Raw genomic sequence first — 19873 nt, forward strand, 5'->3', positions numbered from 1 at the left:
CAGGGCCTGGTCGAGTCAAAGAACTTTTAGATTCAGGGTATCAAAGAGAGAGGACTGGAAATACAAGAGATGGTGGCAGAAAATAGAGCTGAGACTATGGAGGGGTTCTAGTTATTGGTAATAACAAGACCAGGGGGGTTGGTGGCCTAAGTAAAGTGAAAGGCAAGATCTCTGGGATGGGGAGAGGCCTCTGTGGTAGAAGAATCATTGCAATAGACATCGTAATTGCAAAAATTGTGCGAGGAGTAGTCATAGAAAATATAACAATAATGCAGCAGCTGAAATCAAAGTAAAGAGAGGGAGTGGCCCTGCGGTTGGTGTTTGAGTAGAGTAAGCGGGGAAATGGGTGGCATAGTTGGAACCATAGCTGGAGGTTTAGGAAGAAGAAAGGGAGAAGGGGCTCGAGGTGACAGGGAGGAGCACAGATACCCACGCTGCCTCCAGATCCAAAGGTGCAGGGCAGTCAGCAAGCAAATGGCCACGCACTGGAGGCTGTGGGGAAAGCAAGAGAGTGTCTTCAAGGGAGAGAAAAAAGGTACCAGGCACATCTGGGGGTGTGGAGGGAGGAGGGAGCAGCTTTTGTCAGAGCTCTGAGCTCTGGGGTTCTCTGACTCCCAGAGCGCCTGGCCCTCTGGGGCTACCGGAGCAAAGACAGCTGGTGACAGGAGAAGGAGATGACACAGTTTGCCCCCAAGGATATAGAAGAATGACAACAAAGGGATTTCAAGTCATTCTTGCAATTTAGAAACTGTTATCGGTCATGCGTGCCACAATACAATGTTCATTGGCCAAGTGTCTCCCAGGGCCACACAATTGCCATGGACTCAGCATCCTCTAACCTCCTGTCTTGCTAGATACACCCACTCCTGTTCCCCTGCTCCAAGCGCTCTTCACCGATGCCAGAGCCCACTTCACTTATGGGCTTCTGCTTTATATCCTCTATCCAAACAAAAAACAAAAACCCAAGTAGGAACAAGCATATTTGAAATGAAAATCTGTATGGTTAGAATGTTCTCTGTATGATAATTCAGAAAAGAATGACCAGCCCCCATCCAATGGCGGGTTGTGGGGGAGTGGAGTGATGGAAAGGTTGATGGTTTCTGTTAGAGCACTGACAGGCAGTCCTTACTATCTGTTTACATTTGAAATTCTAGACGGGAAAATGTTTCCTCAGCGAATTTTATTATCCTCACTTTTTTCCTTCTATAATCATAGTCTAATAAAAGCTGCATCAGAAATAAGCATTCAGAACTTGTCAGTCTTCAGTTTGAATAAACAAATTATTAGGGTTAAATTTTTTTTCCCCCAAATCACCTTTATTTTACAACCTAAAATATGTTTTGCCAATTGCCAAACCTTAAGGAATAGAAATTCACTAAACAAGTCTTTTAGTTATAGAGTTAGAGGGCTTTTTGATATTAAGCATAGCTTAATTGTTAACAATGAAATTGAAAGGCGAAGAGAGTAACTTACCAAGGTCATGTGCCCATTGTGGTGGAGCCAGGATTAGAATCCAGGATTCTTGAGTTCAAGTTTCTTTTCCTCCTCCCCATATACTTCCTTCAAGAGCATCTCAGGAGGCTTAAAGTGATTCCCACAAAATAGGTCAAATGCCTTAGAGATTATATAGGTTTTCTTTGGATTGGAAGACAGGTTTTATTATAATCTGTTAAAACCAGACAGTAAAGGACAAGAACCATACAATTTCACTCATATGTGGGCTATAAAACAGAAAGCAACAAACAAACAAGCAAACAAAAACCCTCATGGACACAGGCAACAGAATGGTGGTTGGGGGGGCAGGCAGGGGTGGGTAGAAGAGGGAAAGCAGGGTCAAGTACCTGATGATGGAAGGAGACTAGACTTTGGGTGGTGAACACACCAACATACAGATGGTGTATTACAGTACTGTACATTAGAAACTTGCATAGTCTTATTAACCAATGTCACCCCAATAAATTTAATAAAAAAATAACATTAAAATTTTTAAGAGTTTAGATGTGTTCTTATTTTCATTTCAAATGGCTTGTTTTGAAAAATAGCCCTAGTTATACACAGCCTCTATCTGATTTGTGCTTGAGTAGACCTTCCTTCTCAAAGCTGTTCCATTGTGTTCAGTCAACAGTTTTCAATTATCTCTGATATGTTAATAGGGCGCATATTCATTTCAGTGCCAAAATATTTCTGGGCTTTTGGATATTATTTTCCTTTGCAGTTCATAAATAAAGTGGATGGACAGGATTTCAGACTCTCATCATTTCTGACTTAGCACTGTCGATTTTATAGCCAGAAAGAGCTTTGTAATCTTTCAGCATATTCATGAATTAAATGAGAGTAAGTTCAAAGCACAGAACATTGGAAACAGATTTATGCAAAATTTATCTTCACCAGAAAAGAGGAATAATAGCACTAGTCTACTTCACAGGAAAATATTAAGCAAGAGCAAATAAAGTATCACAAGGCAGTATAAAATTTCATTGTTTGACATAAGTTGCTTTTTGAATTCTATTGTAAGACATTAGATTGCCAGCAATAAGTGGGAAAAAGAAATTTAAAAAAAATGCCTAGTGTCATGTAGCTAAATTTGTATTATAATGATCTTTTACATTAGTTTCTCCAACTAAATTATAAAATAACCAAATTCAAGTTAATTTATTATGCATTTCTATTAATTTATTAATACTACGTAGTTATTACAAGATATGAAAATCCTAAGATGTAAAAATCCCTTCTTTTAGAAGAAATATTATTTTAAAATACGTAATGGATGCTGGTGGTCTCAAGTAAATATTTCCAAAGTTTAACATATATACACTTCTTTTCACCATCTTTTCAAATTCTAATGATAATTCTAGAAAAATTTGAGTAGATATATCATTGTTTTTAATTTTAGCATTAGCCATTGAAATCAGTCCTTTTATTTTCAAACAGCTGAAAATGTATTTGTGAAAGAAATGTTTACTTTGCCTTGGTGTTCTAAAACATCTAAAAAAATCCCTGAAGGAATGTTTCAAGTTTATTTTGGCACCTCTGAAGTGTGGGTCAGTGGATAAAGTTCTTTTTGACCTAAAAGACCTGTTTTAAGTGATCTTGGTCTTCAGAGGTATTAGAGATGTGATCATCCCATAATACCTGAGGGTTGTGCATGGAATCAGCATTCCATACACACTGCATGTAGTAACTGCATTCGCTAAGATTTATTATGATCCTGTGGGTGAATTAGTGAACTAACACCTGAAATGAAGACCCCAAAATGCAGTAACGTCTTTTGAAATAAGTGAAGAGGTGAACATATTTTTAAGAAGTCTAAGTAGATACAATTTAAAGGGGGAAAAAATAAGCCAACATTCCACATTCTTCAGATTGGTCCAAATCCTGCCAGCTACCACTCTCATGCTATTTAGCCTTGAATCGTGATATCCTTGTTCATGGCCAGATTCCAGGGAGACCTCCTAGCCTTTGGGATCAAGTTCAGGTCACATCTCCGTATACAAATGCCTGTGTCTTTTCTAGGGTGCACTTTGTTTCTTTTTCCATTTTAAAGGCACTTTGCATGTACCAAAATAAATGTTATTAGCCAAAGAAAATACATCAAAATCGATGTTTCTTTGCATTATTTTATTTTACTTTATTGATTAAAGTTTATTGGGATGACAGTTGTTAGCAAAGTTATAGACAATAGTTTAGTGGTTACCAGAGGGTAAGGGTGGTGGGGTGGTGGTAGATGAGGGTAAAGGGGATCAAATATATGGTGATGGAAGGAGAACTGACTCTGGGTGGTGAACACACAATGTGATATACAGATGATGTATTACAGAATTGCACACCTGAAATCTACATAACTTTACATTATTTTACTTCAGTAATATTTAAGACAATTTTGTATCCTATTTTCTTTACTTAAATTAATGGGAACACGTTTGTATTAATGTAAACTATTCATAAACTTGAATAACTAAATGATAACTCATTAACTGGATTTGCTGTAGATAACTATTCCTCATAATTAGTCATTTAATTTGCAGACGATTTTTCACCATTTTAGGAAATACTGTATTGAGATGAACCTCTTCATACAGAGAGCATTTGGGGCTTGAATTAGTATATGCTTATGTTTCACTCATTGATTCCTTCACCAATACTGACTGTGCACTTACTGTTGCTGGGTGGTCCAAAGATGAGTGCTTTCTGCTTTTAGAGAATTCGTTGTCCGTCTCATAGTGGTCAGATAATAAAAAAAAGTCACTATACAGAGTGATATGGGGAGATGTAGAAAGGCTTCCAGCGATCTGCATAGGGGCAAAGGTACTGGGATTAGCGAGAATGTTTATTACCAGGGTATAAAATATGAGAATCAAGCTGTGGGAAATGATTTGACCAGAAAAATAGAAGGAAGCTAGTTCATGAAGGTTCTTTTGTGTTATGATGGCACTCATGTTACATTTAACTTGAAAGTGATGAGATCCCATTAAAATATTTGTGCATGGAAATGACAAGATCAGTTTGGATTATATATTGGGTGTTGGGAATAATACAAAATTAAAACTTTCTCATTGAAATAAACAAAATAGTCATTTTAATATTAAGCCAAAACCCTGAGGGAAAAAAAAATCATAGAAATAAAACAGAATGGCTAAGAAATAAATGGCATGACATGATTTTGGAAGTTGTTCAAGTTTAAAAAATGTATATGCTTACAAAATAACCAGTATATTATGTATCTCTAAGAAATGCTCAGAGGAAAGGCCTTCATCCTCATTAAAGTATATTAACTTTTGATTCGCTTGCCTGCTACCCCTTGTTAATTCAATAAATATAAATTAATTAAAAATGTATTTAATATAATAAAGAAAAAGAAAATTATGAAGACGAATATGTGTAATCTCTGTCTTACAGAGTTCCACAATTTTATTTAAAAGTTTGAAATGTCTAGGAACGTATAGAGAATTTCAATTATGCATATCGAAACGCTAAACCCACTCTCAAGAACGTGTTTCCACATTTATGATTCAAGTTGTAGAAATATGATCTACATGGATAGAATATAGTTTTATTAAAAATATCCATTTCAGGGGTAAAATACAAAGCATAGAATAAAGTATCAGTTTATTTCTGAGCCTGGGAAAGAAGAGCACAGTGTAATATCTAGTCTTCGTCAAATGTCTTCAGAGAACAAAGAACGAGTCAGTAAATAAAAATTACCTTACATTTTCAGATTTTGCCCCAATTCAGTAAAGAGACAAATGCATAGTGGTTATTTTATTTTTTTCATAATTGTATTCAAAACATCAAAACAGATTTTCCCAGTACTGATTTAATGGGAATGACCCAGAGGTGAAGTTAATTGCCATAAAGCAAATAATACACTGTCAACAGCCTGCAGCTACTCATGGTTGAGGCAGGAGGCCAGTTACTTCATCACTTTCTGTTCGTCCCGAGGTTCCACGGTACTGGATGCGTTATAAATACTGCTATTAAATGCTAGAATGGAAATTTCCTGTGTTGGCGGGGACATAAAAATATATAAAAGAAAAAAAATCAAACAATAACATTCCCATATGGCTTTATGATCTTAGTTGTATTTTCATAGGCATGAAGTGTCTGTAGCTCAGCAATAGATTTTTCCCCCCGATTGTTTTTGTTCAATAATAAAAAATAAAAGATAAATTAGGGCTAAGCTTCTCCTATCTGCCAAAAAAACTTATGATACGAGCTTCCTTGCTATATTGTGGATATGTCCCAACTCACACACCTTTAAGCTTTATAGAGCACCATGTCGGCTCTCTGAAATGGTGCTGATAGCTTTATCCCTTTTGATGTATCAATACTTAAAAGAGTTTTTTTCAATAGTTCAGTATGTTAGCTCTGAGCTAACATAACTGAGGTTAGATATTTTCTGAGGACAAGGAAAAAGTGCGGTGTAATTAGCCCTGCGTTGTTTATTCCGTGACTACATATATGTTTAGCAAAAGCCTTCCGGATAATGTCTGTCTGCCATCTTTTTGTGTTGTAGTTGGCAAAATGCCATTATTTAAATTAGTTTAGACAACTACATCTCATATTGTACAAAAGAGTATCTTATGACTGTGAAGGCTTTGAATTAGACTTTTAAATTAACAGTTATATTCCATGGAAGTAACATTTTTTCTTTTTCAATTAAAGTTTATTGGGGTGACAATTGTTAGTAACTAAGTTACATGGATTTCAGGGGTACAATTCTGTATTACATCATCTATAAATCCCATTGTGTGTTCACCACCCAGAGTCAGTTCTCCTTCATGGAAGTAACATTTTGATCCTACTTTTAGGTTGGCATCATTGTAATGTAGAAATAATCCTTGCATATACTAGCATTATACAAAATTGGCGTAATGTCTAATGTCTGTATCATGTCATAAAGGAGCACCTGAAGCATTGAAAACTAGGAGGAACTTGACCACAAATGTGTCCCAAATTCTCATATTTAGATAACCTCTACCTTGTAGGGCCAGTTTTCTCTGTGAAAAAAATGAACATAGTAAGTCATTTCTGCTTCTCGAGCAGTTTATTTGAAAATTATGTGAAGTTAGTAGGTATTGAACGCTGGTATGATGAGGGCTAATGTCGTACTCTATGCTTCTTGACTTCTCAAAGAATAAATAGCTTGGACAGACCCAAAGAGTTTGCCTGGGGCATGAAAAGTTCCCTTTTCTCTACAAGTTAGCATCAGATTGCCTGGCTGCGTGAGCCGCTCAGGTCAGGCTGGAGGACTTCTGAGGCACAGCCGTGGCCCGCCATAAAGTCCTGGGTCCATGGACCGCAGTCCAGCCTATGCTCCACTTGCCAGGCTGTGCACCCTGTTACAGGACAGCTTCTGTGTGGAGAAGGGAGCACTGTTTGCTAAGTCACCTGCCAGAGAGGTGACTTTTTCCTAATCTCTATGCCCTGAGAGGCACCTTTTACTAATCTGTGGTTGGATGTCCCTCCCGAAGCCTTCCCCATTGTGGGCACCTTAGTGTCCCAGGGCCCCAGAGTTCCCTGGGGTCCTAGCTGGAGGCACACCTTCTCCACTCAAAGGGAAGGACCTGGTACTCTCCTGGCACACTGTGGTCTGTACTGAGCTCCCAATGAGTAATTGCCTTGCTCCAGAACCCTTGGGTTCTCCAGATGGGGAATAATTTGGCTAACATTGTGCTGCCTATGCTAGAAGATACGAATGAAGGTCTGAATGATTTCAATCACATGATATGCAGTAACCACAGGTATTGTTGGTTAATCCACACACATATACAGATGTAGTCATGTTTTTAAACTGCAAATTGCCGTGGACTGAGCTCAGTGTGGCTGGGTGGGAAATCAAGGGACGATCCTGAGCTACTCTTGCTCTTTTGCCTTTGACTTGTCTCCCCCACCCCCCATTCAAGTCAAAGTAAAAGATACTCAAAAATTAATGAAGTCCCTCTCTCTCTCTCTGTCTGTCTCTCTCTCTTCTCCTTCCCCCCATCCCTTCTCTTCTCCTTCCTTAATGCCGGCCTTTCCTTTCTGTGAATGACAGAGTGACCTCTGTGCCACCAGCCCAGGCTGTCCTGTTTGGCGTGACCAGCAGGAACATTCTGAGCTTCCTAATTATCGTTGCAAAGCAGTCATAGGACCCTAGCGAGAGGGCCTTCAGTAGTGCCCCAGCAGACCTGTGATTGTTTTCTTAATCCTTCATGATCCATCTGGTTTTAAAATTGTTGGCTGATTTAATTATTTTACAATGTCAAACAATAAGTTAAATTAGATTACAAACTCTTATCTAGACATTTAGACTTTTGCAGAGAAATCAAATTAGCACCTGTTAGATAGTCTTTTTAAGTGTAAGATGAAACAATAAAAGGTGGTCAATAAGCACGCGTATAGGGCTCGCTGAAAAATGAATACAACATACAAATGGTTGTTTTTACCTCCGATAACCAGACTTCATCATACCAGAGAAAGTATAGAAAAGCCAGTTTTCGGAAGTCTGGTGAGAAGTGGTAAGAGTCCTATGGCTTTTCTTAGAGAACGTGATAATCATTAGGGAGTGAGGATTTTTAGAGTTCTTGGGGTCTTTATCAGAGGCGATAACAATAAAGGTCTGAGTCATATTCAGAGTAAGCTTGCTTCTCATCGCTTACCGCAGAGCACTGATGGTGTGTGACCGAATGAAAAAGGGAAAGGCATGTCTGTTTATGTACCGTCATGGAGGCACATAGGTGTTATGCAAATACATTTTCCCACCACTTAATGCTAAAAGATAGGCTAGCCCTTTACAACAAATCTTTAATATCTTATCAACTTATGCTGCCACAATCCCTTTGTACTATAAAACTTGCCATTTAATTTCTAACAAGGAAAAAAATTACCATTCATCTTCCTTAAGCCTAGGGATACATTTTGTTATGTAAATAATATCATCTGCATTGATCTAACCTAAACTTTGTTTAAAATATCTACAAAAATTACAGCAAGCCTGTGAACACCTCCCAAATCCATTAGATAAAGGCCTATGATAACATTTCTTTGTATGTTCATTCGCTCTTCTCAGGAGAAAGGAAGACAACAGTGTCTTGCACAAAAATCATGAACAAAAATATCAGTATTGTGGACAACAAGAAATGCAAATACTTAACCAAGCCAGAGCCACAGATTCGCAAGTGCAACGAGCAACCCTGCCAAACCAGGTAAGGCTGACCCACCGCTCCTTAAGGCATTGTTTCGCCATTATATTACTGGTCTTTACAACACACTCAAAATATTAAGGAAATCACGTTTTCTTAAAAACAATGCAAGGGATCTGTACCAAAATGCAAAGTTTTAAATTAGCAAAGTCTAACAAAGAAAGATAATAGATGGAATGAATATTGATTGGAGCATCAAGTTTGGGGGTTACATTGACTTTAACTGAGCTCCCCACAGTGTGAAAACAACCACTAACTGGGATGGAGGGGAAGAACTTATTAAAATTACTTGGTAACCCGTTGGTCATCTCTTCCAAAATCTGGTTATTGGGTTGAATGCAGCTATTCATTCCTGAATTCTTCGAAATGGTGTGTTAGAACTTGCCAAGGGTGATATAAACGAAAACAGGACTGGCCAGGACCCAGTCCCCTGCTCAGCCATCGGGGGCCAGTGTGGCTCTCCTGGTTCCCAGCTGGACCCTCACTTCCTCTCCCAAAGCAAACAGCCCGAAACCTGATCTCTGATCACCAGACTCCTGACCTGAGTTCTATTTGCTGGGCAGTTAGTTGCTTTGGTCCCCTGTGACTTCCCCAGTGAGTATTAGGCAACACAGCAGGCAAGAAGGTCATGAGTTAGGGGACAAAACGGCAATGCTGAGTAGCTGGAAGTGACTTCGAAAGAAGCCACATCTTACTCACCTGCAGAGACAAATGAGTGGAGCCTTAGTACAATTTTGGAGCAGGGTAGCAGCAAGGCTATTTGGAATGGATCCCATCACTGGGCTCCTGAAAATCCACATGCTTTCATGTAAAACTTGATGGTGGACTTGAGGGGGACTAAGTCCCAGTGTCAAAACTCCTGAAAAGTTTTAGGGATGGCATGACAAAAAGAGGCTGTGAGGCTGAATTGATTCTTCTAGAATATGAGGACAGGGACATTTCCATCTTGACCCTCAGAGGTTTGTAGAAACTCAGTGAGTTAGGGTAGTAGTGAGTTCTTGGGGCATCCAACAGAGAGTTGAGCTCCCTTCACAATAGTTTCTGCAGTGGAGTCAGTGAATTTATACATCCTGCAGCTCAGATATGCAAAGAACTCATAGCTGAGTAGTGATCTATCACGAACATCATCTTCAGGACCCTCCACCCCCTGAAATAAGGACCCCCGCGAAAGGGGGAGGAGGGACACAGTGGCCAATGGACTCTCTAGGCTTTTCTGTCCTCAGTAATCTCTTTGGGGATTAGTGTCATGCAGGCTGGTGCTCAGCTCCTCTGGTTTCTTTGTTTCCCACCACACCCCCTTCTGCAGGAGTAGCGCTGCCTCCTGAGTGCCCGTGATTCTTGCTTATTGCAAAACTCAGTGATGGGACCCTCCAGATCCGGCTCATGCTGTGTTAATGAGAGAGAAAGCTTAAAAGCACTGGGAAAATCCTTTCTTCCTCTACAGAGCTGAAATTTTGAGACTTGCTTCTCTGTAGATTCGATGCATTTTGGATGTCACAAGCTGATTACCACCCTTTCCTTCCCTGTACATTCCTGCTCTACCAATCCTGCCCCTCCCACAGGCAAAAATGTGCTTCTAGGGAATAGGACAAAAGAATGATGTGTATACAAATGTGGGAAAGATACATGTACACTGCCATACTTTCAGTAATTTATGTTCCTGCCTGGCTATATGCTTTTGAGCCTAACTCCATGAGTAGGTCAACTAATTAAGCTTTTTTATAAGGCAGTGTAGTAATCAACAGGAAGGGTGACCTAAGGAATTATTATCACCTGTGGTCAGGTCCTTGAGCCCTTTGCATTCAGTGCTGGACAGAGAAACAGAGTTTTTGGCCTTTGCCCTGTCAGCTAAAGAAACTTGACCCTTTTTGTTATTATTATTCCTAAGAATTCTCCTTTCTTTCTCCATTTTTTAAATACGTATTAAAATACGAATTTGTCTTATGTGTAGTAATTTGCTAAAATATTTGAAAACACCATTTATGTACCATAAAACTTTTGCATATGGATGAAAGAGCAATGGCTTTTTCTGATATATCAGGAATCTTGAATGAGCTAGACTGGAGTGTATTTGTCACTTCCAAACGTGGTCATGAAGGATCCAAAGGTACGGTGCCCGCCATTTGCTGTCCTCAGCTATCTTGGGGGCAATGCCTCGATAATGATTTGGTAAAATGAATGGTTTTAAAGGGCCAGTACATTTCTGAGTGTGGAATTAGTTTTGCAGCTGGAGACTGGAAGTCTTTTTGTTAGAGATGAGTATTTTCCTTCTCTTGGAAAAGGAGGCTCTATTTTGTGAACCACCAAGAAGGGATGTTGATGAGGTTAACTGAAATACTGGCAAGTAAGAAATGGACACAGGCGATTATTCGGGGTCATCACAGAAAAGCTTTCTAAGGCTTTGTGTAACTGGTATCGCACAACTGTTATTTCTTCTGCCTCTGCTTTGCCCCACCCTAGTAAGACTTGTTGTAATTTCTGTTCACATTTGATGGAACCCTATGTGCCAAATATAAAATATAGTGATGCACCAGTAAATAGCTTTGCAAAAAGGAATCTTAAAGATAACGAAATAGATCATTCCAAATTAGATGAATTCTAAAATACAGAATGTTTTCTCTCATTGTGAGTTTAGTTTACATGTTAGTTCTTATTTTTGAGTTTTCTCAAGGAATGGAAAAAGTAACTTTTTAATCATCATATGAAGGATCTCTAAAATAAATTTTATTTAAAAAATATGAGGTTCGATGAAATTGCAACTACTTCTCTTTTCAATCATGTCTTCTGGATTCCATAGTTGGGGAAAAGGTACTAAGATGTATTTAAAGTATTGTGCTCGTAGCCTGGGTATCCTTGTGCAGAGAGAGGAAGCAGAAACTAAATAAAATTGGAAGATAAATATTCACTTTAGGATACACCCACTAGGGGACTCCAAAGCAAAATGGTAGGACCTCATCATACTTAACAGGCCAGCAGACAAGGACCTTGCTACAGGCACTACTGGAGTGCAAATGTTATCATGAATTTTTTCTTATTTTCAGAAAGAGAAGCATAGAATCATTTAGACTTAAACCATCATACAGATGAGGAAACTAGGCTGGAAGAGGATGTAACATATCAAACTTCGATTTATTGCCAAGAACATAGGGGCTCAAGTAAATTCGGAAGCATTGAGGCTATCTCTAGAAAACAGAGAGGAACATAAATTCCATCTCAAGAAATGTTTAATGCAAAGCTATTGTATGAAAAGTGTTACGGGTGCAAAGCAAAATAAGGCATTGATTTTTGCCTTTGAAGAGCTTCTATATCAGGAAGAGAAGGTCAAATTCTGTAGGTAGCCTTTGAGCCTCTCCGCTTCCCTAGAGAATATCTATTATAATAAGTGTCGTGTGAGTGCCACAAGCCAGGTGACAGAGGGCGGAGGAGAACACAATCCCTGTGGGTTGGATGGAGAAGACCTTTCTAGGAGGAAGGAACTGAGAGCTGACTCTCAAGCGTCTCCAGAAGCAAGTGCCATGATATGAAAACAGAAAGTGTTTTAGGAGCAAGCTGAGCATATGGTTTATTTTCCAAACAAGTGGGTGATGAAGCTAGAGAAATCTATGAATAAGTATAAGATATTTATAAATATACTGTAATACATGTGGTATATATTATATACTGAGTACCTATTGTATGTCAGGTAATATACTAATAAACACTTTTACACGTGAGAAAGTGGGAACTGAACAGCTGTTAAGAATTGTTTTAAGAATGTGCCCCTAGTAAGGAACCCAGAATTAAGCTCCGGCTTCTGATCGCCTGCTCTGTGCTAAACTAGGATTGTGCGGGTGTTTTAGTGGGGTATTCAGATCCCCCATAAGGTTGTCCAAATAATAGGAAATGCAGAGAGGATTTTATTGACAGGAATCATACGAATCCGAATTTCATAAATCACTTTACTGGCATAGGCTTGGCTTTCTTCCTGACATAAATTCGGAGGGGTGTTTGAATTCCTGGTCCTTCAGGGAGATTCCAACTCCTTAGAAATGGTAGCTGTCTTCAAACTTGTTTCAGTGCCTCTTGCATTGCTTTTAGGTGGATGATGACAGAATGGACCCCGTGTTCACGAACTTGTGGAAAAGGGATGCAGAGCAGACAAGTGGCATGTACCCAACAACTAAGCAACGGCACCCTGATCAGGGCCCGGGAGAGGGACTGCGCGGGGCCCAAGCCGGCCTCTGCCCAACGCTGCGAGGGCCAGGACTGCATGACCGTGTGGGAGGCGGGGGTGTGGTCAGAGGTGCGGACACGCCCCCTTTCTTTTCCTTTTCCTTTTCCTTTTGGTTTTTTTGACGCTTAGCTTGTATAAGGTCCTGTCATATTATGTTCAGAATCTCTCTGCATGGCAGTCGATATTTTTCAATACCATCTGCTGATTTTGCTGATTATATATATATATATATATGCGCTCATTATAAATAATTTCGAAAACAGGACAGAACAAAGAGATTTACTCTTTATTCTGTAAATATTGTAACATGCATAAGAGTATATTTTATATGCATTTAGAATCCTGCTTTTTCATTTATATGTCATAAGTATACCCTTAAGTGGGCACATATTAAAATACACATTTGACTCATTATATATCCCTGAACATTTAAAAGGGGAAGAACAAAGCGATTAACATTAACAATCATTTTCTGTGAGCAAGGACTGTGTTTTGACTTCATATATAGAATATTGTCTATATTTAATCACCAATGCGAGAAAGGTAGCAGTTTTACCATTTTGTAATATAGCTCAGAGAAATGAAATAGTTTACCCAAAGTCCTACCTGAGTGGTAGAGCTGGGATTTGAACCTACTGCTGTCTAACTCACTGCACCACACACCCACTAATTTGTAGTGTATATCACAGGGGTGTGTTCCATGCCAAAGTATAGGCTTTATTTTCTGTTTTCATGATATATCTCTTTATGTAATAATAAACACCAGTCATTATATTTCCTCACTGCTCTGAAGCATATCAGGTGAGTATGTGGGTGCACCACACACACACACACACACACACACTCACATTTATATACCCATTCACATGTGCAAAGACCAGTGCATACACATATCCAGAGCAAAATCACCCATGCGCTTAATTTCAGAATATTAAACAGGATATAAAAATGACAAATAGAAAATGCTAGGTTGCAGTAAGAAGCCATTCTTATGAAAATGAGTATAAAGTAGCTTAGATAATAAGATTTGTGAAATTATTCAATGAACCCACTCCCGCTAAAAGCACATTAGCAAATCACGTGACTTTCTGTTGTCTTACTTTCCTGATCTGTACCTTGCTGTTTAATAGATTCCTCTTCATGTGTAATGTGTGCTTTTGAGAATGAGTGCAATATCCAATTTGACATCAGTATGAATCAGGAATCAGTTCAGTCTGAAGAGAAGAATCACGTGAACATCAGAGAAACAAAAATACCCCACCTCCAGCCTAACCATAATTCTTTAGCAAACTCTTCAGGAGGCAATAGGTCACAAAGAGTCTACTACACAGATTTTGGCACCAGCCGGAAGAAATGATGTCTCAATGCAATATGCCAATGAAAAGATGGCTCTATTGTTTTTATTTCATTTAAAATTGATTTTTATGGATCAGGGTTAGTTTTAGTTGCAAGAAACAAAAGTATAAATATTAAAATACCAAATCACACATATAGTCTCAAGCTCAACACACTCAAACACAAGGCATAGATTATGAGATAATTACTTATTTGTGCAAAATTTAGTATATTGAAAACGTCATTAGTTCCATGCTCAAGTTATCAGGAACACAACTGTTGGAATCCACATGGTTACTCTGGTGCTACATCATTACTAAATGTTTATCTGCACCTCTTTCTTTAGACCTTTTGGAGACACAAATATAGATTGGATTTTCAAGTTTTGCCATAGCTCTCATTCCCCCACCCTCCCCTGTCCCACCCAATGCCATTTTGGTCTCTGTGTCCAGATAGTCAGTGATGCATACCTTTGTAAAACTGGGAGCTTTATACATATTCCACAATAGGAAGCATAAAGGTAAATGACAGGGAAAGTTTCACCTAAAAGATTGGTGGACTATACATGTGTGCTTCCTATCTGTATGTTATCATTGTCAATCAAGCATCAATTATTTATGAAGTGAACTAAACTATTTTGAACCGAATTATATTTCAATCCATACAACCATTCTGAATGATGATTTCTATATACCCTGTTTCCCTGAAAATAAGACCTAGCCAGACAATCAGCTCTAATGCGTCTTTTGGAGCAAAAAATAATATAAGACACGGTATTATATTATGTTTTATGTTATGTTATGTTATATTATGTTATGATGTTATGTTATGTTATGTTATACCCGGTCTTATAGTATAGTAAAATAAGACCGGGTCTTATATGAATTTTTGCTCCAAAACACACGTTAGAGCTGATTGTCCGGCTAGGCCTTATTTTCGGGGAAACACAGTAATTATGTAAAAAAATTCTTTGGTTTATTTTTGTTAAGATTTTCTCTGTTTTAGCTTTAAGAATGGTTTGGAAAAAATGACATTCTGTAAGAAATTGTCACTTTTCACAAACATTTCTTCAGGCTAAAACAGTAAATCTTAGCAAAAATAAAATAATGAATGTTCTTACATAATTTCATGTAAAAATTTGATGTCAGTCAAATGTAGTATTTACATTTGATCATTGTATATTTGTCTTTCATCAATAATCCATATGACATATTACGCTCTGTAATAATGGACCTGTGTTTCTGAAGCCCTTTCAGCTCCAGCACTGTGCTCTAAGCTCCATCTGGCCTCTGGTCCTGGTGCATAGTATATTGTTTATATACTGGTGCATAGCCCGTTCTCCTTATTCTTTATTTCTTTATTCTTTTATTAGGTTGGGGCAAAAGTAATTACGGTTTAAAAGGTTAAAAATAATTGCAAACACCACAATTACGTTTGCACCCACCTAATACCTGGACTTTATGTGAGTTATAGGCTTATGAGATGATTAGAACTAACGCTTAACATAATTTCATCATTCATCTGTATCTCTTAATGACTGACTTTATCCAGACTCTCTAATGTTATCTTCCAGTGCTCGGTAAAGTGCGGCAAAGGTGTCCGTCACCGGACCGTGAGGTGTACTAACCCGAGAAAGAAATGCGTCCTCTCCACCAGGCCCAGGGAGGCCGAGGACTGTGAGGATTACTCGAAATGCTACGTGTGGCGAATGGGTGACTGGTCTAAGGTAAGAATCATGCTGTACATCCTCAGTATTAGGTTTCAATAACGTCAGCATTGCCGCGGGTACCACATCCATACAGTATGAAGTTTAGGAGGGATGGAGGGTAGACGTAAAGATCATAGGATGTGGACTATTATATCCCCAGGTTCAAATCCTGCCTGTCTGTCCGTGATCATGATCTGTATAAAACTGTTTTAAAGATTAAGTAAGATAAACTGTATAAAGCACGTAACACCATTTTTGACGCAAAGAACGTTCTCAGAAATATTATTATTGTTGTTTTGTGGCTGGTTTTTGTGATATAGTTCTTTGTCAAAGTATTTTTGCATAAAACTTACCTAATAAATAGACTATTATCTGGTAAGTCCATTCAAAATATAATTAAGGCAAGTATTGGTAGAATCAAACAAAGGAATTACCATCATAATGGATAGTAGACATTCTTTTCCCCACCAACATTTGGGGTTGTATATGGAAGAGATGGGAAGGGACAGAATTCTTGAAGCCGTTTGGTCAAATCAAGGGGACACACTCACGTGGCAGTTGAACAGTAGATTTAATACGATAATAGTAATACCTCACATATAAGTGAGGTATAGAAAATAGGTCACATATTCACTCTACAAAGTATTAATAAACCCCTGGTTTAATATAAAATTCCAATCATATCTAGGTGAAACAGCTCTCAAATACTAGTTTTCAAAAATGTATTAATCAAATGGTCCCCTGTGCCTCGCCACATTTAGCTGTGATACTATTTACCTATTGTCATGGGATCATAAAATTCTAGGGCTTAGAAGAGCCATAATAAATCCTTTCTTCTTCCCTTTTATTGTATAAATAAAAAATAAACAAAAGTGGTGGCTGCCGGGGCATGGTGCAGAGTGTGGCAGCTATTCATAAATAACACTGAGGAACATTCTGGAAGAAATCTTTTCATTGTGTAATGCACTGTGTCTAACCAGTTTGCCCAACGTTGCCCCCAAAAAAACCCATGACATTTAAAATCTATTTTCTTGTGATTATTCATGTCTTTCCTCCTTAACAAAAGTTTGCATGTAAACATCGCATTTAAGTTTTCAGTATACTGCTCTCTCTTTCCACTACATACAACCTTCAGAGTTCATCTTGGGACTCTTAAAAGATGCATTTGTAAACTATGTAAATTAGTCCCTGATTACAGAAATAGGAAATATTCATCCCAAAACCGGCAGCTTTTAACTGGTGAAGCATATAAGGAAACTTCCTCCTTTATAGTGAAAGAGAATTCCCGATTAATCACAAATAATTTTGTTTTATGTTCAGGATTACATTTCCCTAATTCTGAGAGAGAGAAATAAATAGAGTAGGATGAGAGGGAAAGACAATGGTTTGAAAGTCCATAGACATGATGGGAACAGTTTGGGCTCCCTCATTGTGTAGACGGCCACATTGGTTAAGCCACTGATTACGTTTGTGTCTTTATGTCCATATGAGTGAAATAAGGAAAATTGACATCACTATTGTTTTCAAGCTACATGTGTATAGTAAATCTTCATTTAGCACTGAAGGTATAAGATAGGATGAGAAAATACAGTACCAGCTGGAAGGGTGTAGGGGAGATCGTCTCTTGCTCACTTTCAATTATTTTGGCTAGTGAAATTCTGAATGTTTTCCTTAAATGAAATGATTCTGCTGTAAGGAAAAAGTTTAAAAACCACTAGAATAGATGAGCTATATTTTTCCAGCTTCATTAATTAATAGAAATATTTTAAGTGATAAATATTGTTTACCTCCAGTTAACTACAAAAACCAAATATTGTGATTGCAAAAACAGACGATCCAGGTTTTATTGTAATTTATGACAGAACTGTAAGCTCCTACATTGCAGCATATAGAAATATGGCTAGTGAATTCTATTTGCATGATAAATACTATTACTATAGATTAAAATGTGCCTATTATGTAGCCTCTGGTTAAATCTTAAGCAAAATCAAAATTACCTGGGGAGATCATAGAAAATGTTAATTTTGGTTTTTCACGTAAACCTTAAAAAAACATATTTAAGCATTTTACCACAATTATATATATTCGTATGATGTCATTTTAAATCTACTTGGAATGAATTACTTTAAATTGATTTTGTTGTGCTACTATATTGCTCCCCAGCTAGAACATAACCGTTATGAGTAAGGAAAGAAACAGATAGGCACAATGAGTATTCATCTTTATTCCATGACTTTTTACCTTTGTTTGTTGGACTGTTTATTTCTTTGTTTCCTTATTTAGAAGATCCAGCATGTGGCTTTTTTTGTCTTACTCTTTATATGAATATAAGCCTCTCTCTCCTTAAAGCCGTTTTGTCATTCTTCATTCCTAACTGAGGTCTCGGCATAGCAGATTCACACAGTGTGTACAAATTAAAGCCCAGTGGTTCCACATGAACTTTTCGTACTTTACCTCTCCTTTTGTAATTCTAAGATGTCACTTTCATGTTAAAATGAAGACCATCCCAAAATAATTACATAATAAAAGAATAATACTGTGATTTTTAAGTTTCAGTGGTTAAAATGTTAATGGACAGAGGAAACACACAGATCTTTTATTCTTATCAGCTCTGACGGTGGAACGAGACCAGCAGTTAGATGTGTGCAGTTGTGGGTGGATTTCTGTGCTCCTCTGAGGTCAATTATTCTGTTAGTTTCTACTCAAATTCTGCTAATATTTTTTAACTATTGATAAATCTAAGAGGACTTAAATTAGACCTTGGATTCTTTAGTCTGGAATATTCAATGGACTTTCCATAAAGTCTAGCTCTGAAACCCTGCTTCTCCCTTGATAATATGGATGAATTACTATGGAATCAGTTAAACGAAAAATACACTCTCAGGTTCTCCCACTGTCTAAAAGTTATTGAACTGTTGGGACAAAGTCGTATTGACTAAATGGAGGTTTATTAAGAATATGGCTTATGCCTCAAACTGTGTTCAGGGTATTTGGATCAGTCTGTGTGATTTCTAGCATGTATGTTTTGGTGGCAAACAGTGGAAAAATTGCTCTCAGCAGGAGAGGGGGAAAACATAGATCCAGGTATATTCAAAGAGAAAGGTGTCCTGACATAAAATTATTACCTCTGATTTCTAAGTAGATGTAATGCAACCTTTGCTGAACAATGCTCATGTTTATTTCATTGAGCCTGGAAAGTTGGTAAAAATGGAACACAGTGTGGTTGCTTTACTCTGGCAGGGGTTAACCATCAACACAATTATAAGCCACATTCTGGCTGTATCTCTGATACAGATATGGCTGTAGGGTCTTTCCTGGGAGAGCACAACACAACCCATATGTTTCCTGGCCATATAAACCCATGTTTCTACGTTAAAGTTATCCTAAGTATAGAACACTGACTTTAAAAATAACATAGTCCCTTATGTTTCATGAAATGCCATATTTTCTGCCTGAATTTGGCCTGTCTGCCTTTATTTGAACTTCTGCAACTTCTTGTTTTCATTATTAGAGGCCAGTAGAGGAGCCAATAAAAGAGTATTGTTTTATATACTTACCTGTTAAACAGAATTTGGTCCTTCATGAAACTCTTATAGAGTTAACTTTTCTGTGCAGTGTCAGCAAGTGGTCTATACTTATTGAGGTGAGTTATAATGAAACAAAACAGCTTGGAATTGCACATAATTATTCTTGGTTTATTCTTAGAATCAATTCATACTCTACAATTTGAATTTAATTTCGTCCTTTAAAAGTCTGGAAAATGAATAGTTTTGGCTACATATCAAATTATGACATGATTAATAGAGTTTTCAATGAGAGATTGAGTCTTCTTGTGATGATGTAATTCAAAATAATGCTGGAAGCATAGTAAATCATTTTGGATGATTTAATTATACAGATAGTGTGGGATATCTTTATTTAGAAGTGGTAAATATA

General features: G+C 37.8%; 1 protein-coding gene across 1 annotated transcript in view; it reads left to right on the forward strand.

Annotated features, from left to right (window-relative positions):
• ADAMTS19 (ADAM metallopeptidase with thrombospondin type 1 motif 19) overlaps positions 1-19873 on the forward strand; it is a 226830-nt gene that overhangs the window by 188599 nt on the left and 18358 nt on the right. The window contains exons 19-21 of the mRNA XM_033096500.1: positions 8549-8684; positions 12759-12963; positions 15803-15955. Coding sequence (XP_032952391.1) covers positions 8549-8684; positions 12759-12963; positions 15803-15955 — 494 coding nt within the window. The remainder of the gene's footprint in view (positions 1-8548; positions 8685-12758; positions 12964-15802; positions 15956-19873) is intronic.

The sequence above is a fragment of the Rhinolophus ferrumequinum genome, chromosome 24 (genome assembly GCF_004115265.2).
Source record: "Rhinolophus ferrumequinum isolate MPI-CBG mRhiFer1 chromosome 24, mRhiFer1_v1.p, whole genome shotgun sequence".
Lineage (NCBI taxonomy): Eukaryota > Metazoa > Chordata > Mammalia > Chiroptera > Rhinolophidae > Rhinolophus > Rhinolophus ferrumequinum.